The 23,702-nt window shown below is 27.9% G+C and overlaps 1 protein-coding gene across 2 annotated transcripts in view; it reads right to left on the bottom strand.

Moving 5' to 3' along the window:
• LOC129960189 (G protein-coupled receptor kinase 2-like) overlaps nt 1-22,677 on the bottom strand; it is a 96,036-nt gene extending 73,359 nt beyond the window's left edge. The window contains exon 1 of one of the 2 annotated variants that reach the window (XR_008783553.1): nt 22,374-22,676. Coding sequence is in view for 1 of the 2 variants with exons in the window: in XM_056073408.1 (XP_055929383.1) it covers nt 22,374-22,425 (52 nt within the window). In the remaining variant the exon portion in view is untranslated. Of the gene's footprint in view, nt 1-22,373 lie in introns of both variants that reach the window. The other variant, XM_056073408.1, reaches the window with a different exon arrangement.
• Nucleotides 22,678-23,702: the final 1,025 nt, after the last annotated feature.

Here is a 23,702-nt window from a genome sequence, read left to right as displayed (position 1 = left end):
TTTTTTTCGGTTTTCTTTTGTATTTCGAAAATGATCACTATAGAACTACAAAAAACACCTTATCAAACATCCTTCATTAATATTACCAAGAAATAAATCTACCAAGAGATACAATTTTTTTACAACTAATTCAAATATATCACAAATTTTATAAGTGCACATTAATTTAATAATGTTTTTATCACAGAATTACAAAAAAGAAAAACTATAAAAAGCTTCAGAACTCATTTTGCGGAAAGAGGGGGGGGGGGGGGAGACGGCACCTGGTTATATAAACAGACATTGCAAAGAATATAAAGTTTAAGAGGAAGAGTCATTTGATCATTTTTAGTTTACGCCTGTACGTAAAAAGTTTTTCTAGCTCAAACGGACTTCACTTACGTAATCTATTTACAAATGTTATTTCAAGAGAAAGCTAACAATTAAGTATTTAAAAGACGGAATGACTGAACAGTCAGGACAGCAGAGGACAGATTATCAAAACAAAAACAAAAAACTTCTTTAATGAAAGAATTAACTTAGTAGCAAAAAATCGTTCTCTCTGCTGCTAAAAAGGCACAAAAAATATTATTTCCGAATATCTTAAAAAAATCTCCTAATTATACAGTTAAAAAATTTTTTAAGAAGCATTACACCTTTAATTTTTAATTAATCCTTCAAGCTCCAGTACTTTTTTTTAACCCTGTACACAATCGCGGGTTGTATTTAATCGTTACTTTTTAAGAACATTATATAGTGCATCACCTCCTAGGAGTTTACTGGGACGTAATTTCTATATTACTCGCGATAAGAAGGTTAATTAAAAACAGTTCTTGAAGAAGGAAAAATTTTCCATAACAATTAACAAGTTTCTTTTATGAAATAAGCTTGATTTAACAAATGACTCAAGTAATCCTAAACATGAAATTCTATATATTTTTTTTTCTTTGCATTCTAAGAGGGAGACATTATATTGAAAATATTTTGTGTGTGTGTGTGTGTGTGTGTGTGTGTGTGTGTGTGTGTGTGTGTGTGTGTGTGTGTGTGTGTGTGTGACTGAAATACGCTCAGCACCTGTAATCAATAATATATGAATTAGTAATTCGTATTTTCATTAGAATTAACAAGCTTTTTGATCAAATATGCTTGATTTAATAAGTGATTAGATGATAAGTGATAGATGATTCCCCCCTCAACTTGTCTAAGACACGTTGGGGGGAGGGGGCATTATATTGAAAATAATTTTCTAATACTTTTTTTTTTTTTTTTTTTTTGTGACTGAAACACGCTCAGTACCTTTAAATCAGTAATTTATATATTAGTAATTCATTTTTCCAAATTAACAAACAAAATAAAAATTTATGGAATAATTTATGGTAATCACCAATTGAATAGCCAATATTCTAGTATATCAAAAGTATCTCTAAATAAGTGAAAAATGTATTTAATTTTGGAGATTTTATTATTATTATTATTTTCAAATACAACAATATTCATCATCCTATTGAATCGCTGTCAGCTTTGCCGAATTTTGACAATCCTATCATAACAATATTTATGTTTCGAAATTGTACTCTAAAAACTAGACAGATTACCTCATTGGATAAAAAGAAAAAAAAATCGCTTTTTTTTTTAACAGATAAACTTTGTTAAATTGAACATTTTTTTTTCATTTGATTGCTTGAATTAATAATAATATATTTCATTTCTATTATAATAATAACAAATAAATAATATAAACAAAACACTTAAACACCATTTATATTTCAATCTTAGTTAAACACATGTTTTTAACGTTTACTTTTAATTATCTCTAAACTGTTTCTGTTAATTAAATTTGTCCATACCTATGTCTTCACTGATTCTAAATGAATAAATTTTTATGGCCCTCAATTCACTCGAGAACTTTGTTGCTGCACAATGTCTTCAATAAAAAAAGTAATAAAAATGTTCTCACATTTTTAAAAAACTTTGAACACATTAGTTGCGAATTGGGCTTTTTATAGCTGTATTTGAAATGCTATAAGCTGTTGATCAAAATACTTAGAATTCATCCAAAAAATGTTAAGTTGTAAGAAATTGTTCATAGTTATCACTTTATTAAAATTATTTCCTATTAATTAATTATTAAAACTGTAAAATTAGAAATGTATTTTTTTTTTTCTTCTTAAAAATAGTTGTTTCCTGTAGCTTCACTTATTTTTAGACCCAATTTTTTTATAATTGGAATTTTTGGTTAAATCAATTTCTTACTGTGATATCATCTGCTTCGTATTATACAGGTTCCACTATACTAAACCTCCTGCCTCTGAATACAAGAGTACTTAAATATTTTATTACTGTTAAGGCGGCGACCTTCAGTCGGGCGCAACCAATCTAACCGGCACACCCCTCAAAGGTTTGCTATAGTGGCTCCAAACACTGTGCCCGACAGAAGGTCACAGTAATCATAATACAAACATCATCTTCTAAAATACTTTTTTAAATAACAAACCAGAAACTGATCCGATGTTTATCTTCTTCATTATATTTCACACTGCTAAATCATAAAAGATTGCTTGCATTTTACTTCACACACTTTCTTTAAAGGATGAATGTTAATTCTACAGGGTGTTCATTAATTATTGTCGGGGTTTCCGTACCTCATAACTTTCGAATAAAAAATATTACGCAAAAACCGATTACGTATTCGTAAATTACAACTCAAAGAATTTTATTAATGATATTAAAGTGTAAAGCTTGCACAATTTGCACATTGTAGGTATTCAGCTGACGGCGATTCTTTGAGTTGTACTTTACGAATACATAATTCTTTAAGTTGTAATTTACGTATTCATAATTCTTTGAGTTGTAATTTACGAATACATAATCGCCTTCAACTGAATGCCTACAAAGTGCAAATTGTGCAAGCTCTACACTTTAATATCATTAATAAAATTATTTGAGTTGTAATTTACGAATACGTAATCGGTTTTTGCGTAATATTTTTTATTCGAAAGTTATGAGGTACGGAAACTCCGACAATAATTAATGAACACCCTGTATTAACATACAATAAGTCAATAATATCAGCCTTAACATATAAGTGGAGACAATTTCAAATCTATATTTCATGAACTGAGGCATGAAATTAATAATATTAATCCTTTAAAACAACGGGAAACTCAAGAAGAAAAAAACATTTTTATGCACAGTCTATTAAATGATAAATTCACTACTAAAGAAAAGAAACAAAATCACTTTTTTTTTTTTTTAGTCGGACATGGTTGAAGAGATGAAACCTCACAGTACGACATATTTTGAAGTGAATCAATGATTTGAGCGGCTGTCCTTGAAACCACTGCAATATAACATTGGGGCAACCTTGTTTACTAAACTCTCCAAAGACGGGAAACGTAGAAATCGCATTTCAAATGGATCGGGGAGAAAAGCAGTATTAGTTCGAAATTCTAGATAATCATGTTTTGAGTTCTGTACTGGTTCAAACTTAAAACATGATTGGAAACAATAATGAGGGAATGGTATAGTATTGCACTTACTCTCAATGTTACAATTACATTTATAAAAACGATTCATAAAAAAAAAAGGGGGGGTGGAATTTGGATTTGTACTTTATCTCGTCGATTCAATTATAACATACAATTTTGAGGGATAAGTTTTTAAGACTGACTTGAATATAATATACATTTTGGTGTTGACTGATTATAATATTTTACAGTGTTGCAAACAAATTGCCTATTAGAAGAAGCTGCATCTAGGAAAAGATTTAAGATTAGTCGAACGATGAGTGGTGATAAACAATGATTTAACAATATTTTAATTTTATTTATCCATTTTTTTAATTATTTTTGTTTAAAAGCAACATTATAACATCATGTTGTTGCAAAAAATGTTGCATCATTCAAGTACAAGATTTTAATTGGACTCATTTTTCTACAACTCAAAAATCGCTAATTTTTTTATTAGAATAACAAAAATTAAATGCAATGCATTTAAAATATTTAAAGAACAATCTCTCTCCCTCTCCCTCTCTCCCTCTCCCTCTCTCTCTCTCTCTCTCTCTCTTTTTTTTTTTTTCTCTCTTAAAATGACCTCATATTTGTTACCTCAAAATAATAATCAGAGTTAGCTAGTTCTAGTTTCCTTCTTTTCATAAATGAAATATAACAGAAAGAAAAGTTAAAATTTGCCTAAATTTCTTTAGTTTAAAAGTTTTGAGTAATAATTATACATTTCTTAAATTTCACTAATCTAATGAGCTTTAACCAGTTTACTTTCAATAATTTTTTTAATTCAAAAAAACACCGCATTTCATGCTAGAATAGAAATTAGCTCAGTAAAAAGGTTTAAAACAGATAGCTCAATATCATTGAGTAAAATTATTACATAAACAATACTTTCATATTCTTAAGAATAATGAAATCTTTCTAGCCCGAATTTTTTTTTTAAAGCACAGTATTTATTATATAAAACATAATCAAAATTATGTGGTTTCCGAAGTATAATTTTTAAAATAAACTAATCAGTAATTTCAAAATTTCATAAAGGTATCCAAAATGGGGAGAGGGGACGCTCAAATACTTCATACTATGCTTAGTATTAATAATTATTTTGGCATTTGAAATTGGAATAAAAAGCAGCCCTTTATAACTAATTGATCTAATAAAGAAATTCTTGATTTTTTTTTTTCATAGTTCAAAAGACAGCGCAAAAAAAAAAAAAATGAATTTAATACTTGCACCAAACAGCAGTGATCAGAAACACATCCTGCAGATACGGTTATAAATAAAGAACAATAATTAAAAAGAAATTACAAATATAATGATGAGAACAAAGATTTTAGTCCGAAGATTACTGTCAAAACATTTTCCTATTTCAAGATTTTAAAATGCATGAAAAGTGCATTCGAATGTTTCAATATCTCATAAGAATATCTTTTGAATACCCGCGTATTTAAGATGCATTTTGAGGTTATAAAAACTGAAAATTCCGGCCAGAAGATTAATATTAATACTATAATAAAAATTTGTAATAGTTAGTACATATACACTTGCTAAAACTAATGACCTGATAAATCCTGTATAAATATACTCTGGAAATCCGAGTTAATATAATAATTCACTTCATTTTTTACCCCAAAGTTAATTTACCGTCCATTTTATTGCTTCCGTCATTTATTTTGTAGACACAGGATTTATGTAGGCGATTCCGGTGACGCGCATTGAAAAGGAAATAACTTGTAACTTTTCAGAATTCCACCGAAGCAAAGTAAAATCGAATTCTTATTGAAAGATGTCATTTATGCGGAACGAATTAAAAGTTGTCCGTATGAGCTTCTTTACCAGCAATTCGTATTTTTTTTTTTTTTTTTTTTTTTTTTTTTTCAGTGTGCCACTTAAACATTACAGGCTGGGACGAATTTTTGCCTCCTGTACAAAAAGTGAGTTAGTTGTTTTTAATCGCCATTTATATGCAAATGATTGTGAACGAGTCCAAATAATTATGCAGCGATACTAACTGGTATTTGTATGCAACACTATAATAGCATCACCCACCAAATTATATGAAATAATTGAAATACGGTTTCTATGTAACTCGAATTAAAAAAAAACTTCGACCTATGATGTATGGCGTAATTTTAATTAATTTTTATAGATTAAAAAGAAATATATTAAGTGACTGTCAGGGTAATTATAATGGGATTTACTTAAAAATATGAAGGAAAAGTTTAAGCGTTTGAAACAACTAACGTTTAAAATAAATTTTTTAAAAAGTTTCATACATTCGTTAATATAAATGCCAATAAAAAAAAAAAATCTTACCTCTAGGAAAAGCATCAGGAATCGCATCACCACAATTTTGTTGCAGAACAAAAGAATTTAACATAATTGTTAAATAATACTTACCTCTAGAAAATTAATGCAACAAAAACATCAGGCAAGTCTGGTCTCAAGCGGGGAAAAAAAAAAACGAGTTTTTTAATCGGCTATTGATTTGCCATAAAATCATTACTGGTCCTTTAATCATAGCGAATAAATATTAAAATTTGATATTGGAACATTGTTGCAATATTAAGTCCCCCTTTTCACATAAAACACATTCATTCACAATTCATTTCACTTATATATATATACATAACTAAATCCATAGTTAGCGTAATTATTCTACTAATTTTGTTTTCTATTTCCAGATATTAGCCTTCCAACAGTGACCGGCTGTTGTTTTTTTTTTGGGGGGGGGTCCCTTTTCTTTCTTTTCTTTCCTATTCTATTCTTATGCAACACTAGAGAATAAATCTCAATACTTATGCGACGAATCGCATTTCTCTTATAGCCATCCACTAAATTGTACAGAATAACTAAAACGTTATTTCCTCATTGATCGAGGAAAGAGGGTTAAGATAACCGCCAAACAAGGTTTTTAATATTTAAAACAACAGGCCATTTAAAAATACAGTGTAAAGTTTAGAAAATAATTTAAATACCGTATGAATTTAACTAATGTGAAAAGTTTTTTGCTTCAATAAGATGCAAAGTTTGGCCAATTCTTCTTCCTTTGTTGTATTTTCATTAAATCATTTCGGTGGGGGAAAAAAATTCTTTTTAAAAATTTCAAACATTTATTAATAAATGTATAGGTAAAAATTAGCAATGTATGGTAAAATGTATAGGTAAAACTTTCTTAAATCACCTTAATCTATAATGCGTAACGAAATCTAATGACTACAAAAAAGTCTTACAATAACTAAATTTGGAAAAGCTTTAAATAAAGACGAGTACTTTAGAACGTTCGAAGCCACACTGGATTTACTCTAATAGTGCAACAAGTAGTTCAGCAAGGAGAAAACATCAATATAACCTTTTCCTCCTCATTTAATATGAGCGAAACTGGGCGTCATTCGGCTTACAAGATACTTGATGAGCTGTGACCGTCACAAGGAATTATTACGTGCAAATTTTGAGGAGAAACCACGATGCAGAAAATAATTACGTGTTGAGCAACTTTTATTTTTATTGATTATTTTTTCTAAATGTGTGCTTGAGGGATTGTCATTAGGCATTAGAATCTTCACGACTCTTCATGGAGAAAAAAAAAAAAAAAATCTTTGGATCAACCACAAGCTCAAATGCATAAGAGGGAAAAAAAATATTTTTTAAGAGCATTCGAGCTTATCATTCTTTATTCAAGTTACGTATACCGCCGCATTTGCGTAACTTCCTTCATTTGAATTGAAGGGAAGTTCCGTTTTTATTAATTTTCTTTCTCTTCCTCTCTTTAAATGTGTTCAAAGAGCCTCAGGATGCATTTCTTAAAATAAATTAACAATCTGAACAATGCGATTGGAGGAGGAGGGAATCTTTTCAAAGTAAACAATTCAAATCTTCCCTCGTTATTTGTCAGGAATTTTTTTAATTCTTCATAAAACCTACAATGTTATTTATGAATGAATAGAATAAGACGAAAGGCTACAACAGATAAAGGAAATTCATTTATATGAATTTAACATTTCAAAAATTTCTCATTTGTATCAGACATTCTGGATCGAAGGGGGGGGGAGAGAGAGAGTTTTGAGAGAAAAGTTTTGAAAAAAGTTTTGATTTACTAAAAGGAAAATGATTTTATTATTAACTTTAAGGTGTACCCTCCCCTGCCTCCTAAAAGATGAAAAAAAAAATTAATATGCAAATGCTTCTAGCCATTGACGGTTTGTATGGAGAGAAAGCATTCCCGGTCATTGATGACGGCACATAGAGCACACGTTCCCGCCAGAGATGGCAGTTTGTATGGAGCGCAAGGATTTCAAATCCCGCACTCGATGTTCCAAAATCGCCGAGATCTTATAATTAATGTATTTACGTCAGATTTTCAGATACTTTAAACACAGATACTTTACGGTACCTGAATGGCACCTTCCTCTTTGATTTCGCAAACCTTGAATACTAAAATATATGAAATTACATTCATTTATATGCTAAATGAAAAAATGATGGTTTCACATTTCTGTTTCACAATGCGTAAAAATAACACGCAAATCACGTTTTCAATAATATTTTTATTTCTGCATATGTTTTTCCATATTTTCTCACCACATAAAACTTTCTTAGTTGTCACAGCAGCGCCAGAAATTTTTCTTCCATAACAAATTCTTTTATGTATGATGTCACAAACCAGCTCCAGGTGAGGTCCTCTTCCTTTATATATTTTCCTGTATTGATTCAAGCTGATCTAATTCGATACCTACAATAAACCTAACGTACCGTATCTTCGATAATAACACTTTTTTAAAAAAAAAAGTTGAGTATTAATGTTTGATCAAGTACACACTTTTTTTAAAATAAACATTAAATTTACAAACACGCTTACATGCATCTTTTGAGCTTAACAACCCCGTATTCATTGTCTATTCCTTTTTGTTTTACATTGAGACAGAATTAAAGAGAAATACCATAAAAAACACATAGTCTTGAAAAACAATGCTTTAAAGATCTACTTGTGAGCATGATGCAAAATCTCTAAAACCTAAATTCATTTTAAATTTGGATCGAGTTTGTTACTTAGCTTTATTGATTCGGGTGGAATTCAATAGACAATTTTAAACATAGAAATAAAACATTTTAAATAAGAAATATTATATTTCAAAAAACAGGTGCACACTGACCAAATTTTATCAAACAAAAACAGTGTTTCGAATATAACATAATAATCAAATCTACATTCTCTTATTGTTTTTTTGGATCAGTTTTTCCATAAGAGAATGCTCAAAAGTCAAAATTGATTACGGATTAACTGAAATATATTCCGAGCCAAAAACCTCACACTGCTATCAATATCATAAATTTTTTGAAATCGACATTCTCACGCACGATTTTTGGGCAAAAGAGAAGCCGAGCTACCATATGAAAAAAATGCAATTTCTTGACTCAAAAACCAGCAACCACTGACAACTTGCAAGAAAACTAAAATAAGAAAAGCATTTTTAATTTAAAAAATAAATAAATGCATAAACTAGTATGAAGTTTAATGAACTGCGGAACAGAACTGAGGAAAGGAAGGTCAAACAACTGGGGTTTTTATACTTCAAGCGAATGTTCTTTTTTTTTTTTTTTTTTTTTTTTTTATTTGTCTCAGTTAATTATCCACCAATTCAATTCCTGATAAGTACACTTCCTACATAAACACGCACATTCTTTTAACCAGGGTAGCAGTTTATGTAAGATAAGAGGAATGTTTAGCCTCACTGTGAAATCTTTCTCAATAAACCAATACATTTCTTATACAAAAATTAAAAATATATCCCAAATGCAGATAGATCTACAAATAATTTTAATATAATATTTATACTAAGATAAGTAACCCCGATAAGTGCATTACATTGAACACTTAAGTTGATTAGATCAAATTCCTAAGATCTTTTCTCTTGTTTATTTAATTAACTCGACACATGTAATTAATTAACAGGATGCATAAACACCGATGAACTCGGTTGAAATTAATGGAATTTCTACATGTTTCCTTTCAAGGCTGTATAATATATTAACTTGGTTAGTGATCCTAATGTAAAGCACATTATTGACAATTAAATTATGGGATATGAAGTTCGGAAATTACCTCAAAAAATTTTAATATTTAATTTGTATCGCAAATTTGATTGCATAGACGAGTAAGTAAATAAATGAGCACTTTTACACAAATGATGATTAGCAATTACATTTTAATAATAATTATAACAATAAATTTAAATATGGTAATTTTTAATCCTTATTTTCAATGATTTCACTCAGAAAATAACATGAAATATAATATGGCTCCTGCAAGCACATGGGGTTTTTGCTAAGCGAAAAAACGATCGTCTGGTCTTTAATAAAGTTTCAAAAATTAGCTTAAAGAATAATAAATATGACAAATGCAAGCATAGTTAACATACATTTCGTGAACACAAAATTTCACTTAATGTATCAAAACAAGGGGGGAACGAAAAAAAAAATCTCTAAAATGCATCGTTACAAGTGTTATGAATCAATAAAAGCGAAAGGTACAAAATAAAACGCGAAAAAGCTTTTTAGTTTCTTTGAGTTTTTATTGCAGAATGGTGATTATCTTTGAAGAATGCATTAACATAGGCTACCAGCAAGTGGACGAAAAACAAATCTCGGCCATTTCTCAAGGTTGTTACTGCGAATTCGCTCTTGTAGTCAGTACTCGATTTCCTTTCTAACAATTCAGACACATTTACAGATCCAAGAGCAGCTTTCTAACACGCATTTCTAAAAATGCAAGTTAAAATGCTTCGAATAGTTCCATGGCATGCAGAATCAAGATTAAGAGCTATTGCTCAAGCAATTTGTCTTCATACAGATGAACGAGTGAAGGGCAGTAAAAAATGAACGCCCAGATAAAAAACAGCGATAATTCATTCTAAAGATAGTGGAATTTCGCTGGACCAGAGAACTACTTGCGTTTACACCTAAATATATGAAAACAGAAATGAGAATTTTGAATTAAAAATATATAAATAAATCTATTTATATGCAAATAATAGAATCGTCGAAAACCGTTTCAGAACGTTTCGCCAATAAATTTAAAATACTAAAAAAATAATTTTTTTAGGTGTAAATATTACACATACATAAAGGCATAAGAGAAATCGGGTTGCTGTTACAGTTTTTTCTGTGGGAAAAAAAAGGGGGGGGGCTTTGGTATCTGTAAATTTTATTAAAGTTAAATAAAAACATAAATTATTATTTCAATGCTTGATTAATAAATTGCGTATATCAGATTGAGTATGAATTTGACAGCACAAGAACCAGATTTGATTATACCTTGCCAAATAAAATCACTTAGATAAAACAACAGCATAATGTATTATATTTGATACATAAATTATTTTTCACGATAATAATAAATAAGGGATTTGTTTAAAAATTTTAAATTGAAATTTAGAATAGAAAAAAGAATTTTTAGAATAGAATTTTTTTAACTGTGAAATTTTGATTTTATTGTGTATGTGTGTGTAGCTATATGTAAACTTAGCAAACTTTGTGCATTGAAGAATTAACGTAGAATGACAAGCCCATAATTCATAGTCAAAAGAGAATGGAACAGCTACACTTGATCCACTTGTCAGCAAAAGTACGATAAAAATGAACCAGGGATGAAAAATTCTTCAATAGAAATCGAGACACATTTTGTTAGATGTAATGAAAATAATATAGTGTTTTAATCCGCTTGCTCAACCGCAGAGGAGCAATTCTGCTGAAATGCATGTTCGGTTTACTAGTTTTTCAAATTACGTTAATTAAATTCAAATAAAAAAGTATGACTACACTTTGTAAAACTATTCTGCTTTGAAATTTGACCCGCAAAACCATCGAATCGTACAGAAAATAGTCAAAATTCTATCAATCTTTTTCAATGAATAATTTTAAAAATCCCACATTTTGAAAGCATGCGCTTTTGGCAAAGCTGAAAAGGGTTGCTCAAAATGACACCATTTTTAAAAAAATAGTGTAAAACATTTTTTTTCGAATATTTTAAATTAATTTTTATAACAATGTTATTCCTTTTTTTTTTTTTATGTTAAGAGGCTGATAAAATATTGATACGCATCAAAGAATAAAATCAAACCTGTCAAAAATTATTCAGATTTCTATTATGTTGTAAATTCTGAAGATACAAAGTGATCTACTCTATTGAGATTGCTATTCTGATGAGATTTACCCAACTTTTCACGAAATAACTACTAATGTATAAAGGTTTTTCAGAGGTATCTTTTTAAATTTCATAGTAATATTCTAGTAACTACTTCTTGACAGTTCCTCATTACAATGGTAACTGACATTTTACACTTCTTAAGAATAATTTCACTTAAAATAGTAATTAAAAAGTATTGCATTGTAAGTAAATTACTGAAAATTAAATATTTTACTACATAAACAAGAATAGTTAAAAGAGATATATTTTTTGAAGAGGTAAGAAAAGCATTTATATACATTTTCATATTTTTAATTAATAAAATTTTTACTATTTAAAGCTAATATGATTTTAAAATACTGCGATTCATTTCATAATATGAAATTCTTTAAAAGAAAAGAAAAAAAAAAGAATCTCTCAGATTTTATTTTATCATCTTTCGTCGGAGTTTCCAAATTTCGCAACAAAAAAGTTTTCTGCAGAAAAAAAGAAACCAATCATATCACATATAAATGTCTCACATCTTAAAAATCAGTCCTTAACACACAAATTTTGAAAATACGATGATTGCATCAATGACGTACGGCTTTTTCGGATGGAAAGAGATAGCACGAGAACGATCACTATCGCCTCTCCCTTTCCAACATATCACGTTTCATGCACACAAATCAGCAATCTCTCCCCCCCCCCTTCTTCCCCATATTCGCTATCAAATTTTGAAACATCCCTAAAAAATGCTGATTTGTAAACCTCAAATAAACAAAGGCCTTTTGAGGCATTCAAAAAAAAAAAAGCATTCCTTTTTTTTTTTTTTTTTTTTTTTTTTTTATCGAAGCGAATAGAAACTAATTGAAGACTTTTTTTATACATGGATTTGTTTATTTTTTTTTTTATTATTGAATACTTTTTTCCTGCAGCACTTTTTTTTTAATTAAAGCTATGTTTCGCAGCTTATTTTACTATAACAAAAGTATCAACTGAAAAATTTTTTTAAATACTGTATTTTAATTCCAACTTTTATTAGAACTTATAACATGTGTTTCTACGAAAAATTTTTCTTAGAATATATTTTAGAATTCTATCTAAATTCTTTCTTAGAAAGGGCAGGGGAGGGGGGGGATTCTAAAGCAATACTAAAATTATACATATATATACTACGTGATTTTTTTCTTCAAATATAAAGATCACACTAAGTTGAACATTTGAATATATCTTCCAAAAGGTTTCTCTTAATTTAACCGAGCATTTATTTGAAGAGCACAATACCTGTAGAGCGAAGGAAGCAAAAATACGTGCAACAAAATAAAATGAGAATTTGAATTCACATCATTTACAAATATTCATTTTTAAAAAATAAAGTGAAATTATTACATATGTATACTTTTTTTATATAGAGAGCTTTCATAAGCTTCTATATTTTGAATAGAAAAGTGAAATTATTACATATATATACTTTTTTTAGATAGAGAGAGCTTTTATAAGCTTCTATATTTTGAATAAAGTTAATTGATCTAACAGAAAAAGTACCAGTTTTCATAAATCAAAATTCATTAAATAATTTTATTTCTACTTGAATCAGAAAAATAAAGAACATCAAGTTACATTCAAGATATTCGACTTCACTTGGATTTCTGAACATTAGATTTCAAAATTAAACTCAAAATGCTAAATCATCTTTGAAGACTAAAATTCATTGGTGTTTTTATATGAACGTTAAAAATTTATGGATTGCTAAACAGACTATTTGCTCTTGCTCACATTTTCATGTTTTAAGGTCTGATAGGATGATAGAATTCTCCTGAATAATTTTTAATCTAATTTCATTGTATAAAGATATATTTTAAAATCCAAACTCAATTAGAAAAAAATACGCAACTTTTTTTATTATTATTTTAAAACGTAATTGCTAACATGGCCTTAAATTAAGTCCATTTTTATGTTTTAAAGTAATGGCATATTCTTTAAAAAGAAATAAATACTCTTTCGACTGAGAATCTTGAATAAAATTATTTTATCAAACAGAAGCTTAAATTTAAAACTGATATATTTTTTATAAACAGAAATTCATCAATTTTAGATTTTAATAGCTCATTGACAAGAAACGGACCCACTGAAATCTTTCAACAGCGGTCATTATAACAAATAAAAATAATTTATTATTAAAAGCATTTAAGGCAACTAAATTAAACTATATTAAACAATTAAACTTTTCAATAATAAAACCAGGTTAAAATTAATAGTTATAAGCAATATTCAGATATACCTTCATAAAGGATATTTTTTTTAAATGTATCTTTAATTGCTTAAGAATTTTTCCATATTTTTATTTTTAAAGCAATCAACTCCAGATTTATATAATTTTATGGCAAGAGCGATATTTGCTTACAAAATAAACTGCAACGGCACACAGAATGACTGAAAGAACAAATAAAAAAAATGTTTACAATTTCAAAATGCTATTTCCCTCGAACTAATTAGGCCGGAAACGTGAAAACAGATTGCAAACATAGCCTTGTCTGATGGGGACAATTTTCGGTCATTCCACGGGAAGAACGGACGGAAATGGAAAAAAAGGCCGAGCATTAATTTATATTTAGCACATTTATGTACACATATAATTGTGGCAAGTAAAGTATTCTTTGAGTAAATCAAATTAAATTTTGAAAAATCCAGTCGAAACATTAATAAAAAAAATCATTCATTAATCAGTTAATGAAGCATATGCTTGAGAATAAAGCAAGATTTCTAATTCATTGAATAATTCAATTTGGTTTATACTAATTATGCAGCATGTATTCTTTGTAAGTTACAGAAATGATAATCTAGCAAATCTATCATTCATGAATTGGTTAATATAACAAGAAAATCAATCGTTTTTAAATAGTTGAAGAAGATTTTGGTGCATCTACTTCAGGAAGAAATGATTTCTGATTTTTACGCTTAAGGATGAAATTATTTCTGCTTCAAACGAATGATATTTTTATTCTTAATTCACAAATATAAGGAGTTTTAGTTTTTTGACGAATGCACTTAAAATATGAGAAATGGCAAAAATTTGAATAAACTTTGAATGAGCTCGTTTAGATTGGAAAAAAAAATTGAAAGTTGCGATACTACTCGAAAAAGATTCACACTTAATGTATTAAAAGAGGAAATTCAAACTGAATTTTCTAACTAACAAACAGAAACAGTGGTGCATCGTGAAATGGTTTAATAAAATTACATTTTTATTGCCTTGTGAAGAATAATAATAATCTAAGATACTTAATACTTTTTAATTATAAAGTTTACAAATACGATACTTATTTATCATCTGTCCTTATTTTTTTACTTCGCAAGACGAACTAATATTTTATATTTTTCTGATTAATATGATATTAAATTTTATTTAATTTTAAAATAATTTTAAATTACTCAGCAAAAGGCTGAGAATCCACAATATGAACAGAAATCTACAAGGATAGGTTTGAAGCAAAAATTTAAATTGGTACAAATACGTAGCAACGATCTAGAAAACAATAACCAAAAAAACCTAGCTATTGCTACAACCAAGCTGAAATAATAAAATAATAAACTTGACTTAATCAATCTTTGTAGTACTAAAACAATAAGTTTTTATCAAAAAAAAAAGACTGAAAATTAATGACTCCATTATAATAATAAAGAGATAACTTACCTTACAAATGCTCCATTTCGTCAAAAACGGGTAACAAAGCAATTAGCAAGATCATAATTGCTGCTAAAACAAGTCTTTTTCTTTCCACATATAACCGAAGATTTTATAAATCATCAACTCTTGCAACATAAACACGAGTAACTAATTAATTTAAGGTGAGCAGTTACTGCATTAAAGAAAAAGAAAAGAAATCAATAATGCTTATGAGAAACTTCACATGAAGCCGAAAGTATGTGTTTTCCTATCTGATACTCCACATTTCTATACTGGTCTTTATTAAAAATAAGATCGTACGCAATTAAATGAGACATTTATTAAACAAAACATCTCAAGCACCGAAAGGTCGACTACTTTGAATAGGATGTTTAATTTCTTTAACGAGTTAACATAAATCGCAGCTTGTAAAAGACATATACCGTTTTCATTCATCATACCTCTAGACCAATCACTGACGATATGAGTTCATGAAGTACTCAAGTGAAGTGGTTGATAGGATCTCCCTTCTTTAAAAGGAATCGGTCGACGAAATTCTAATAATGAAACAGTTTTTACCTCAGTATGGGGTATTTTATCGATCAGTCATCAAGAAAGGATAAATACGATACGCATACTTAAGCAAAATGCTCAATAAATATCCAACAAAAAAATCAAGATGTAAACGGCATAGTAATGATACTAATGCACTCTTCAATTTGTAGAAAATAAACAGATACTTATTACTTTAAGTGAGCTCTTTCGTTAATGAAACAGGTTTAAGATGTTTACAATTTCTATCTGGACGATAATATTTGCACGATTAATAATTAAGTAAATTTCTCGTCGAAGATTTTATGATAATTAAAGGCGAAAAGAAGTCAATATTTTTGCTTTAGAATTTCTAGCGAGGTAAGAAAAAAATCAAACTCAAACTTTGTACTGAATACTGAAGTAAAACAATAAATAAGATTTAACTATAAAAAAAAATAGCACAGATTTTTCTCTCGCAAATTTTTCTAACAAATAAAAATGACGCGCAACTGTAACTAACACGTAAAAGGTCACACACTCAAATCAAAAAAATACTTATGTATTCTCAGGAGTGCTCATCTTTCTATATTGGGATGGCACTTTCATATGTGAAGTTATCGAGAAATGTGCAAACAATTAAAAATTACTTTCATTTGGTACACGATTAACGATGAAGCTGTGAGCGGAGAATGTAGGTGGAGAGTTTATTGCAATATAATAAGTTTCCTATAAGCCTATTACAATATATAACAACATTCACTTTAGCTTCAGTAAATAATATCTTTCCCAATATTTCTACATAATATTAGCATACAAAATTTAAAACCTCCGCTCACATTACGTACAAATATTTCTTTTACACGAAACTTTGGTGGTTATACACATACGTAATCAAATTATATGTTTTTAATCAGTGATTTTACAATGGAAAATCAGTATATAAAATATCAACATTTAAATGCTACTAAAGGTGAAGTAAAATGGTCTTGACTTAAAATCGTTAGATATCTAAATAATATCAAAGGAAAAGTGACAAGTTATATCTATCGAAAAGCTCTACCATTTTCCATATTTTTTTCTTCTTAATTTTATATCCGATATAGTAAACAAGTGATTATATAGTTTAATATGATATTTCGAAAAAATAAAGTCGATTTATGAATATGTATGCAAGATCCTTAAATAACTTCCAGAATTTCTAATAATATTTTAAGCTAACAATCTGGAATTAGAAATATGTTTACCAAACTTCTAAATAACCGAATAAGCGACAAGTTTCGAATCGAATGTTTAAAAAAAAAAAAAACGAGATTAAATAAGTTAAGCAGGTTCGAATTTCACAGTCGTTCCAAACAAAAAATTATTAAACAAATGAAACAGTTATAAATAATATAAAAGATTCAAGTTAATTAAATCCTAAATAATATATGATAAGGATTAATAATTTTGCAATCAAATTTGCTTACTCTTGCATACGTTTTAAGTTTTCGTTCTACAAATAAACAAATCAAAAGAAAATTAAATAAGGAGATAACTCATTCTATAAATGCGTGACATGCATTTTCGTTTCGATGATTTTTGTATTTGAATGATTTTCTTTTATGATAAACATGTGACAGCATTCATAAAAAGAAATCAAGTGCCTGAAATACCAACAAGTTCAAAGATACGGATAAGCATGATGATGTAACTTGTAGCGTTAGCAGACAGTAAATTATTATGCCAAGTGCTTAATGACAGAATTTCGATAACCATAGATAAGAGTTCATAATAGAATTCGTAACGTGGTTTTATGTTCGTACAACAAAAGAAAACACATGCTCCTTTTATTCGTCATTGAAGATTCTACCTTAAAAAAATTGAAGCATGTATTGAAACTTCATTATTATTTAAGAAAATTAAAGATAGTGAATTTCAACAAAAAGAAATAATGGACAACCTTCCAAGCAACTTAACATCGTTGAATTGGACTGATTGTATGAAATTTCAAGTTTCTTTTAGTGATTAATTTACCTTTCTGGAAGACAAGTATATAAAATTTATTTTTTACAACAAAGTTTAGAGCAACGAAACATGTGTTTTCAATGCTTTAAGGTCAATGAACTCAATCTGTTTCTACATTACGCGAAGGTGCCAATCAGTCAACACCCACTCAATTAATTTAACTGAATACAAAAAAAACACACAAAATATCATACATTTATCACTAATACATAATTAATTAACAATAACAAAACTTAAAATATTTAAAATATCCGCTTTACAAATACATCACTGCAGATTTAATGCAAAATAAACTGATTGAACAAGTAGGCATTCAATCTCGAAGATAGCTATTCACATCAAGAAAAGCTTATCACTGAAATTAATGAAGCAAAGTTTTATACATAGTGAGGAATTCCCCAAAATCAAAGAGTAAAAATTATTCTCACAGTCAAAACAAAGAATAATAATTACAATATCCAAAAAAGTTTTTTAATATTGAGTTCAGGGAATATAGATGCATAGTAATTTAGAAGAGATCACATGAGCAGACATAAGTCTAAACTTAGAAAGGAAATAGAAAATAATATTTAAAAAAAAAAAAAAAAAAAACTTAACTGGGGGGGGGGTGCAGTTGTATCTTGAAAGATAGATTTAGTTGGAAATAAAATCCTAACCTTATTCCTTTAAATACAGTGTTAATGAGAAAAACAAGAAATATAAAAAATGAGGTACTTCGAAAAAATATAAATTTATTGTTATTTAAATCACTTTCAAATAAAATATTAATAACAAAATTCTGATTTTATTAGTTATTACCATATCTAACAGTCAAAAGCAGCCCAATTAAAACAGTATATCAAGCCTGAAACCTGCCTCCATTTGAATTAAATTGTGATTCACCATCAATGGGCTGCTTAGCTTTTTGCTAAATATGCATTTCTGAAATCTTCCAAATCAGATAAAACAAATTCTAAAATAAATTATCAAAATATTTCAAAAAGTGAAAAAGAAAATCTAAAAAGTCCATCACGAAGATATTCAACTGCAAAGACATTCAAAGATTTAAAATTTCCTTAAGTTTTCTGTGTGAACTGAAACGCTCTGTAATATATTATTAAAAAATAATACAAAACAGAGAAAAAAAATTAGCAGACAATAACCAAATATTTAAATCCAGTTTTGAAAGTGATAGTCAAACTGGTTTACATTTTCAAAAAAAAAAATTTAAAAAAATACAATTCTCGTTATAAAATAGAATACAATATGCACAAACAAACAAACACAAGGTTTGTTTCATATGATACAAACACAGGGAACAAGGTAAATATAATGTAAATTCACACAATTCCTAAAATGTTTTTCAAGTAAAACAATCTTTGTCATCTATTAAAAATTATGTTCTGATTTTACTTTTTTAATTTTTTGAAGGTAAAGATTTTCAAGCTATCAATTAAAAATTGTCATTTCAAATCAGTTTATTCAATTTTCAATTTCTTTGACCTCCTAATAGACTGGTGATAAATGCAGATGCATCAAAATAAAATTCAAAATATTTCTATTTCTCTAAGTGTTTTATTTTATTTATTTTATTATGAGAAATTTTTCACTTTCCTTCGCTAGTGTTAGACACATATATGTATTTAAAAGTTAAGGTTAAAATAATGCGACAGGTTAAAATAATGCAATGTAAAGTGATATGCTTATGATATAAAGCAACTGAAGTCAAAAGTTAATCTGAAGTCAACTGAACTCAAAAGTTAATAAATAAATAATAAAACTATAACAGAACAAAACTTAAATTCAGCTGAAAATTATATAAAGCTACAGTAAAAGAGAAAGAAAGGAAAGAAACTATATTTAATTAACTAAAAAAATTTACACTAAAAAAATAGTGTCAAAATTATAACTACAAACAGTTAATCTAAGACTTAAGCTTGTTTTGAATTATATGCATTACATTTCAAAAAATTGTCTAAAGGGTATAAAATTATTAGTTTATTTTCTCACATAACTTTACAACAATTGGTATAACATAATCAAGAGCACAACTGGCAACTTTAGCAATTTCAACTGACATTTAGTAAAAATAAATATATCTCTACAAGCTGTATAACTGGAAGTGTAAGCAAACCAGGAAAAATACATGAAATTATTACATTTAGATAATGCAAAATGGCTTCTTATAGTCAGAAGTACATTGCAGAATAATGTAATCATGTATGAACTTCAAACAGAACAAGATTCTTAAACAGCTTCATTCTGCATTTGAAAACCCATTTCTAAATGGATAAACTTGAGATACAGATAAAAACAGAAACATACTTTAACTCAAATATATATCATTTGCAATAAAGGCTAAATATTTAAATTGAAGTTTGATTTTAAAACATCTTTGCAACAAGTTCCAAAATTACTCTTTACAAGAAATTAGTAAACAATTTATGAAAAACTAAAATTAAATAATAATTGGCAAATAATATGAAACTAAATAACAAATAAAACAGAAAAGTTTGTTCAATTAGTATAATTGAAAAATTACAGATATAAAAATTTAAATTTAAACATTAACTAAGATAAAAAGAGCATTACACTTAAAGAAATAAGTATAATTTTATAAATATAAAGAGTAAGAATATACAATTCAGCATAATATGCTCATGTCATATTAACTAAAAAAGAATGTGTTACATTATGTTCTACAGCAAATTTGTTAAACTGATTGGAAATTTAAAACAAGACTAGAAATTATAAAAAAAGCACTTACAATATAATACAAGAAAGCATTTTTTATGTCATTTTTTATCGTGGGAAAACACGACATCCACAAATGATTCACCTTAAAAACTAGTCTTTATCAATACTAAAAGATTATACATTATTTCATATACTCTTAGAAGGGAGATTTTACTAAAGGTTATAAAATTACCTCAACAGAATTAAATTCAACAGCAATTAAAAGAAAGAAACTTTATGATTATTTAATAAAGAAAATACAAAATATGAACTATGTAATACGTGAATTTCTAGTTTGTGAATCAGTTCTTTAATGAATAATAATTAATAATTTTTAAATCTTATAAGAAGCATATTAAACCCTTATAAGATAATAGAACAAATGATTTAACCCTCAAAAGCAGAGACTAAAATGACCATATCTTCATTTTTATTTCAATATAACTCTATAATCACAAATACTAACTTTCCTTAAACTTGATTATTAGAAAAAACAAAGGTAACAAAGTATAAAAAAAATTAATCAACTACAAGAACAGAAGGTAAAAATAGATACAAACTCCACAATTTTATTATGCTATATTTAGGAAATTATAATTAAGCTTATTTCCTAAAAGGGCTGTTTTGCTTTTATAAATTTATCATGAACCAGATTATGCTGCTAAGATAAGAAGGAATAAAAGCACAGAAGTTTAATGAAATAAACTGATGTAAGGTTAAAGAAATATACTCTTAAATTTAGAAAGATATAAATTATTTTAAAATATATAACCTTTAAAATTAATCCTAATCTTAGGAAATAAATTTGTTGTTTTTGTTATATGTTTCAACAATTCAAAGCATTTTGACAGTAAATTTGTCTTTAAAAATACCAGCATAATGTATTTACTAAATTAATCTCAAAATAAGAACTCTAACAAAAGAAAGGCAACAAATAATACTCTTGCATTAATTTTGTAACAAAATATGTATAAATAAACTATTTTTGTACATAATAACTGATATTTTTAAAGCTATATGCTAAATTAATAATTAGGAATATGTTTTATAGTAGTATTCGAATTTATTAAACTTATATTGAAGAAAGTAGTATTTTAATTAAATAAAAACCTGTGATAACACACGGTAAATGAACATAAAATTTTTTTAGAAGATTAATGTTAGACAAGTCTTTTTTTTTTTTTTTTTTTTTTTTAAGATTCTGATTTACAATCTGCAACTTATTTTACCTCCGAACTTGTCTTCAAAAAAACTTTCATTTTCGTTAATAATATAAATTTAAAAAAAGTACACAGAATAAATTTTTATTCTATTTTTATAAACAACAGAACATAAAATAAATAATAAAATTTTAAAAAGTTTTATCTACAAACAGAAATTTTCAAATCGTTGAATAAATCAACATAATCCATCAATAAATAAAAAAATATAAAACAAAAAAAGTTTCGAACTATAAAAAAAAATATTTGATTATCATTTAATAATCTCAACATCATTTTACCGCATCAGTTTACGTTAAATTGTGCAGATGTTTTAACTAGCACCGTGAAAGCCCAGAACATAATCAAAATCGCTAGATTCTACAGCGCAAACTCTACGAAAAGTTTTTTAAACTTGAGTTTTAACTTATATTAAAAGAAACTCATAAACGGACACTACCGAATTGATATTGAGTTTATTTTTCGCGGATCTCTTTTACTCAAAATCGTCGGCCCACATGCCTATTGAATTTATAAAAATTTCCCACACCCGTTCATCGCACCTAAGTCAACGGAATCCTAAAATAAAAATGCATAATTACCTTCTCTAGCCTTCAAGTAGACCGTATTAGCAACAATATTCTCTAATTCCATTAGTTCCAGCGTGGTAAATCCAAAGAAATTGGGTTCGCTAAGAACCCACCGCAGCAGCAAGCAGAATTGAGGAAACTAAACTCGCACGACCGTACGCTCGCGAGTTACGAGGAGATATGCCTTTACGGAATACACTGCACTGGTACGGATAAATCTAAAATGGCGAAACAGGGCTCCTCTGAGCATTCACGGTTCCGTTCTCTTATTGGCCGAGATAACAGCATCCCAGGAGCGGACTCAGGAAGCGCTGGAGATTTTACCGGATTCAGGGAGGAGACTCGCGATTAGAAAAATCAACATTTTTTTTTTTTTTTCACTTCAAGCCTGTCCAAAAAGTTGAAGTATCTATTTGAAGTGAATGCTTTAATGTTGGCGGCGATAAAATTGTCAGTCGAATTAAAAGGGGTTCGATTTTTTTTAGAATATTTTTCTCGTTCGAGCTCTTTTTGAGCCGAGATTTAATGTCAGGAAAATTCTTTTTATGAAGGATGGTGACAAAATATTAACAAGAAAATCAAACATCCATCAGACGATAATGTCATCACTGTTAAAATTATTAAATTATATTCTTCTGTCTCTTTCGTATCTGGAGCTGGGAATTAATTTGAGAAAGATCCCTTATTACTGGGGAGAAAAAAAAATTATTTACATTTATGGGCGGGTGGATAATGGGTAGGAGTCATTGATCAAAAGCTTTTATTAGGTGTGTGTAAATTTCATACTGTAGCATAATTATATAATCGCCGGGACGCGGATGAAAGGGTAAGTTTAAAGCATTATGATGAACAGTATAAACTCTACTAAGAGGGGGGCCATATGAAAAATTTTGCATTCATTTAGGAAGGTACCGTAAATCATTTTAAAATGCATCATAAGTTATGAAATATGTATACCTTAAAGCAACATATGGTAAATCCTTTTAAAATACACTAGCAGAGCATAAAAGTTTTAAATTGCAACAGAATATTTTAAAATAAGGAAAGCTTTTACAGATTATGCTTTATTCACGTTGTCATTAATTTTAAATATTGAACATCGGTGCATCAATAAATAGATAAATTTCTCAAAAAGTTTTTTTTTTTTTTTTTTATTGGCTGAAAAACATTTTCTTTAACGTTCAGTAAAAACACTTTGCTCTTTTAAGGCCTTTTCTCATAAATTTTCAAAAGGACAAAAATAGAGTATGCAATGAGCGTTTTAGCGATAATTTTGTTGCTTATGCTTAAGAATTCCCAATTTCACATAATTATTAATAACGAGTCTCAGTAACTAATTAC

The sequence above is a fragment of the Argiope bruennichi genome, chromosome X2 (genome assembly GCF_947563725.1).
Source record: "Argiope bruennichi chromosome X2, qqArgBrue1.1, whole genome shotgun sequence".
In the NCBI taxonomy this organism is placed as follows: domain Eukaryota; kingdom Metazoa; phylum Arthropoda; class Arachnida; order Araneae; family Araneidae; genus Argiope; species Argiope bruennichi.
This window is presented reverse-complemented; position numbering and strand designations above follow the sequence as displayed.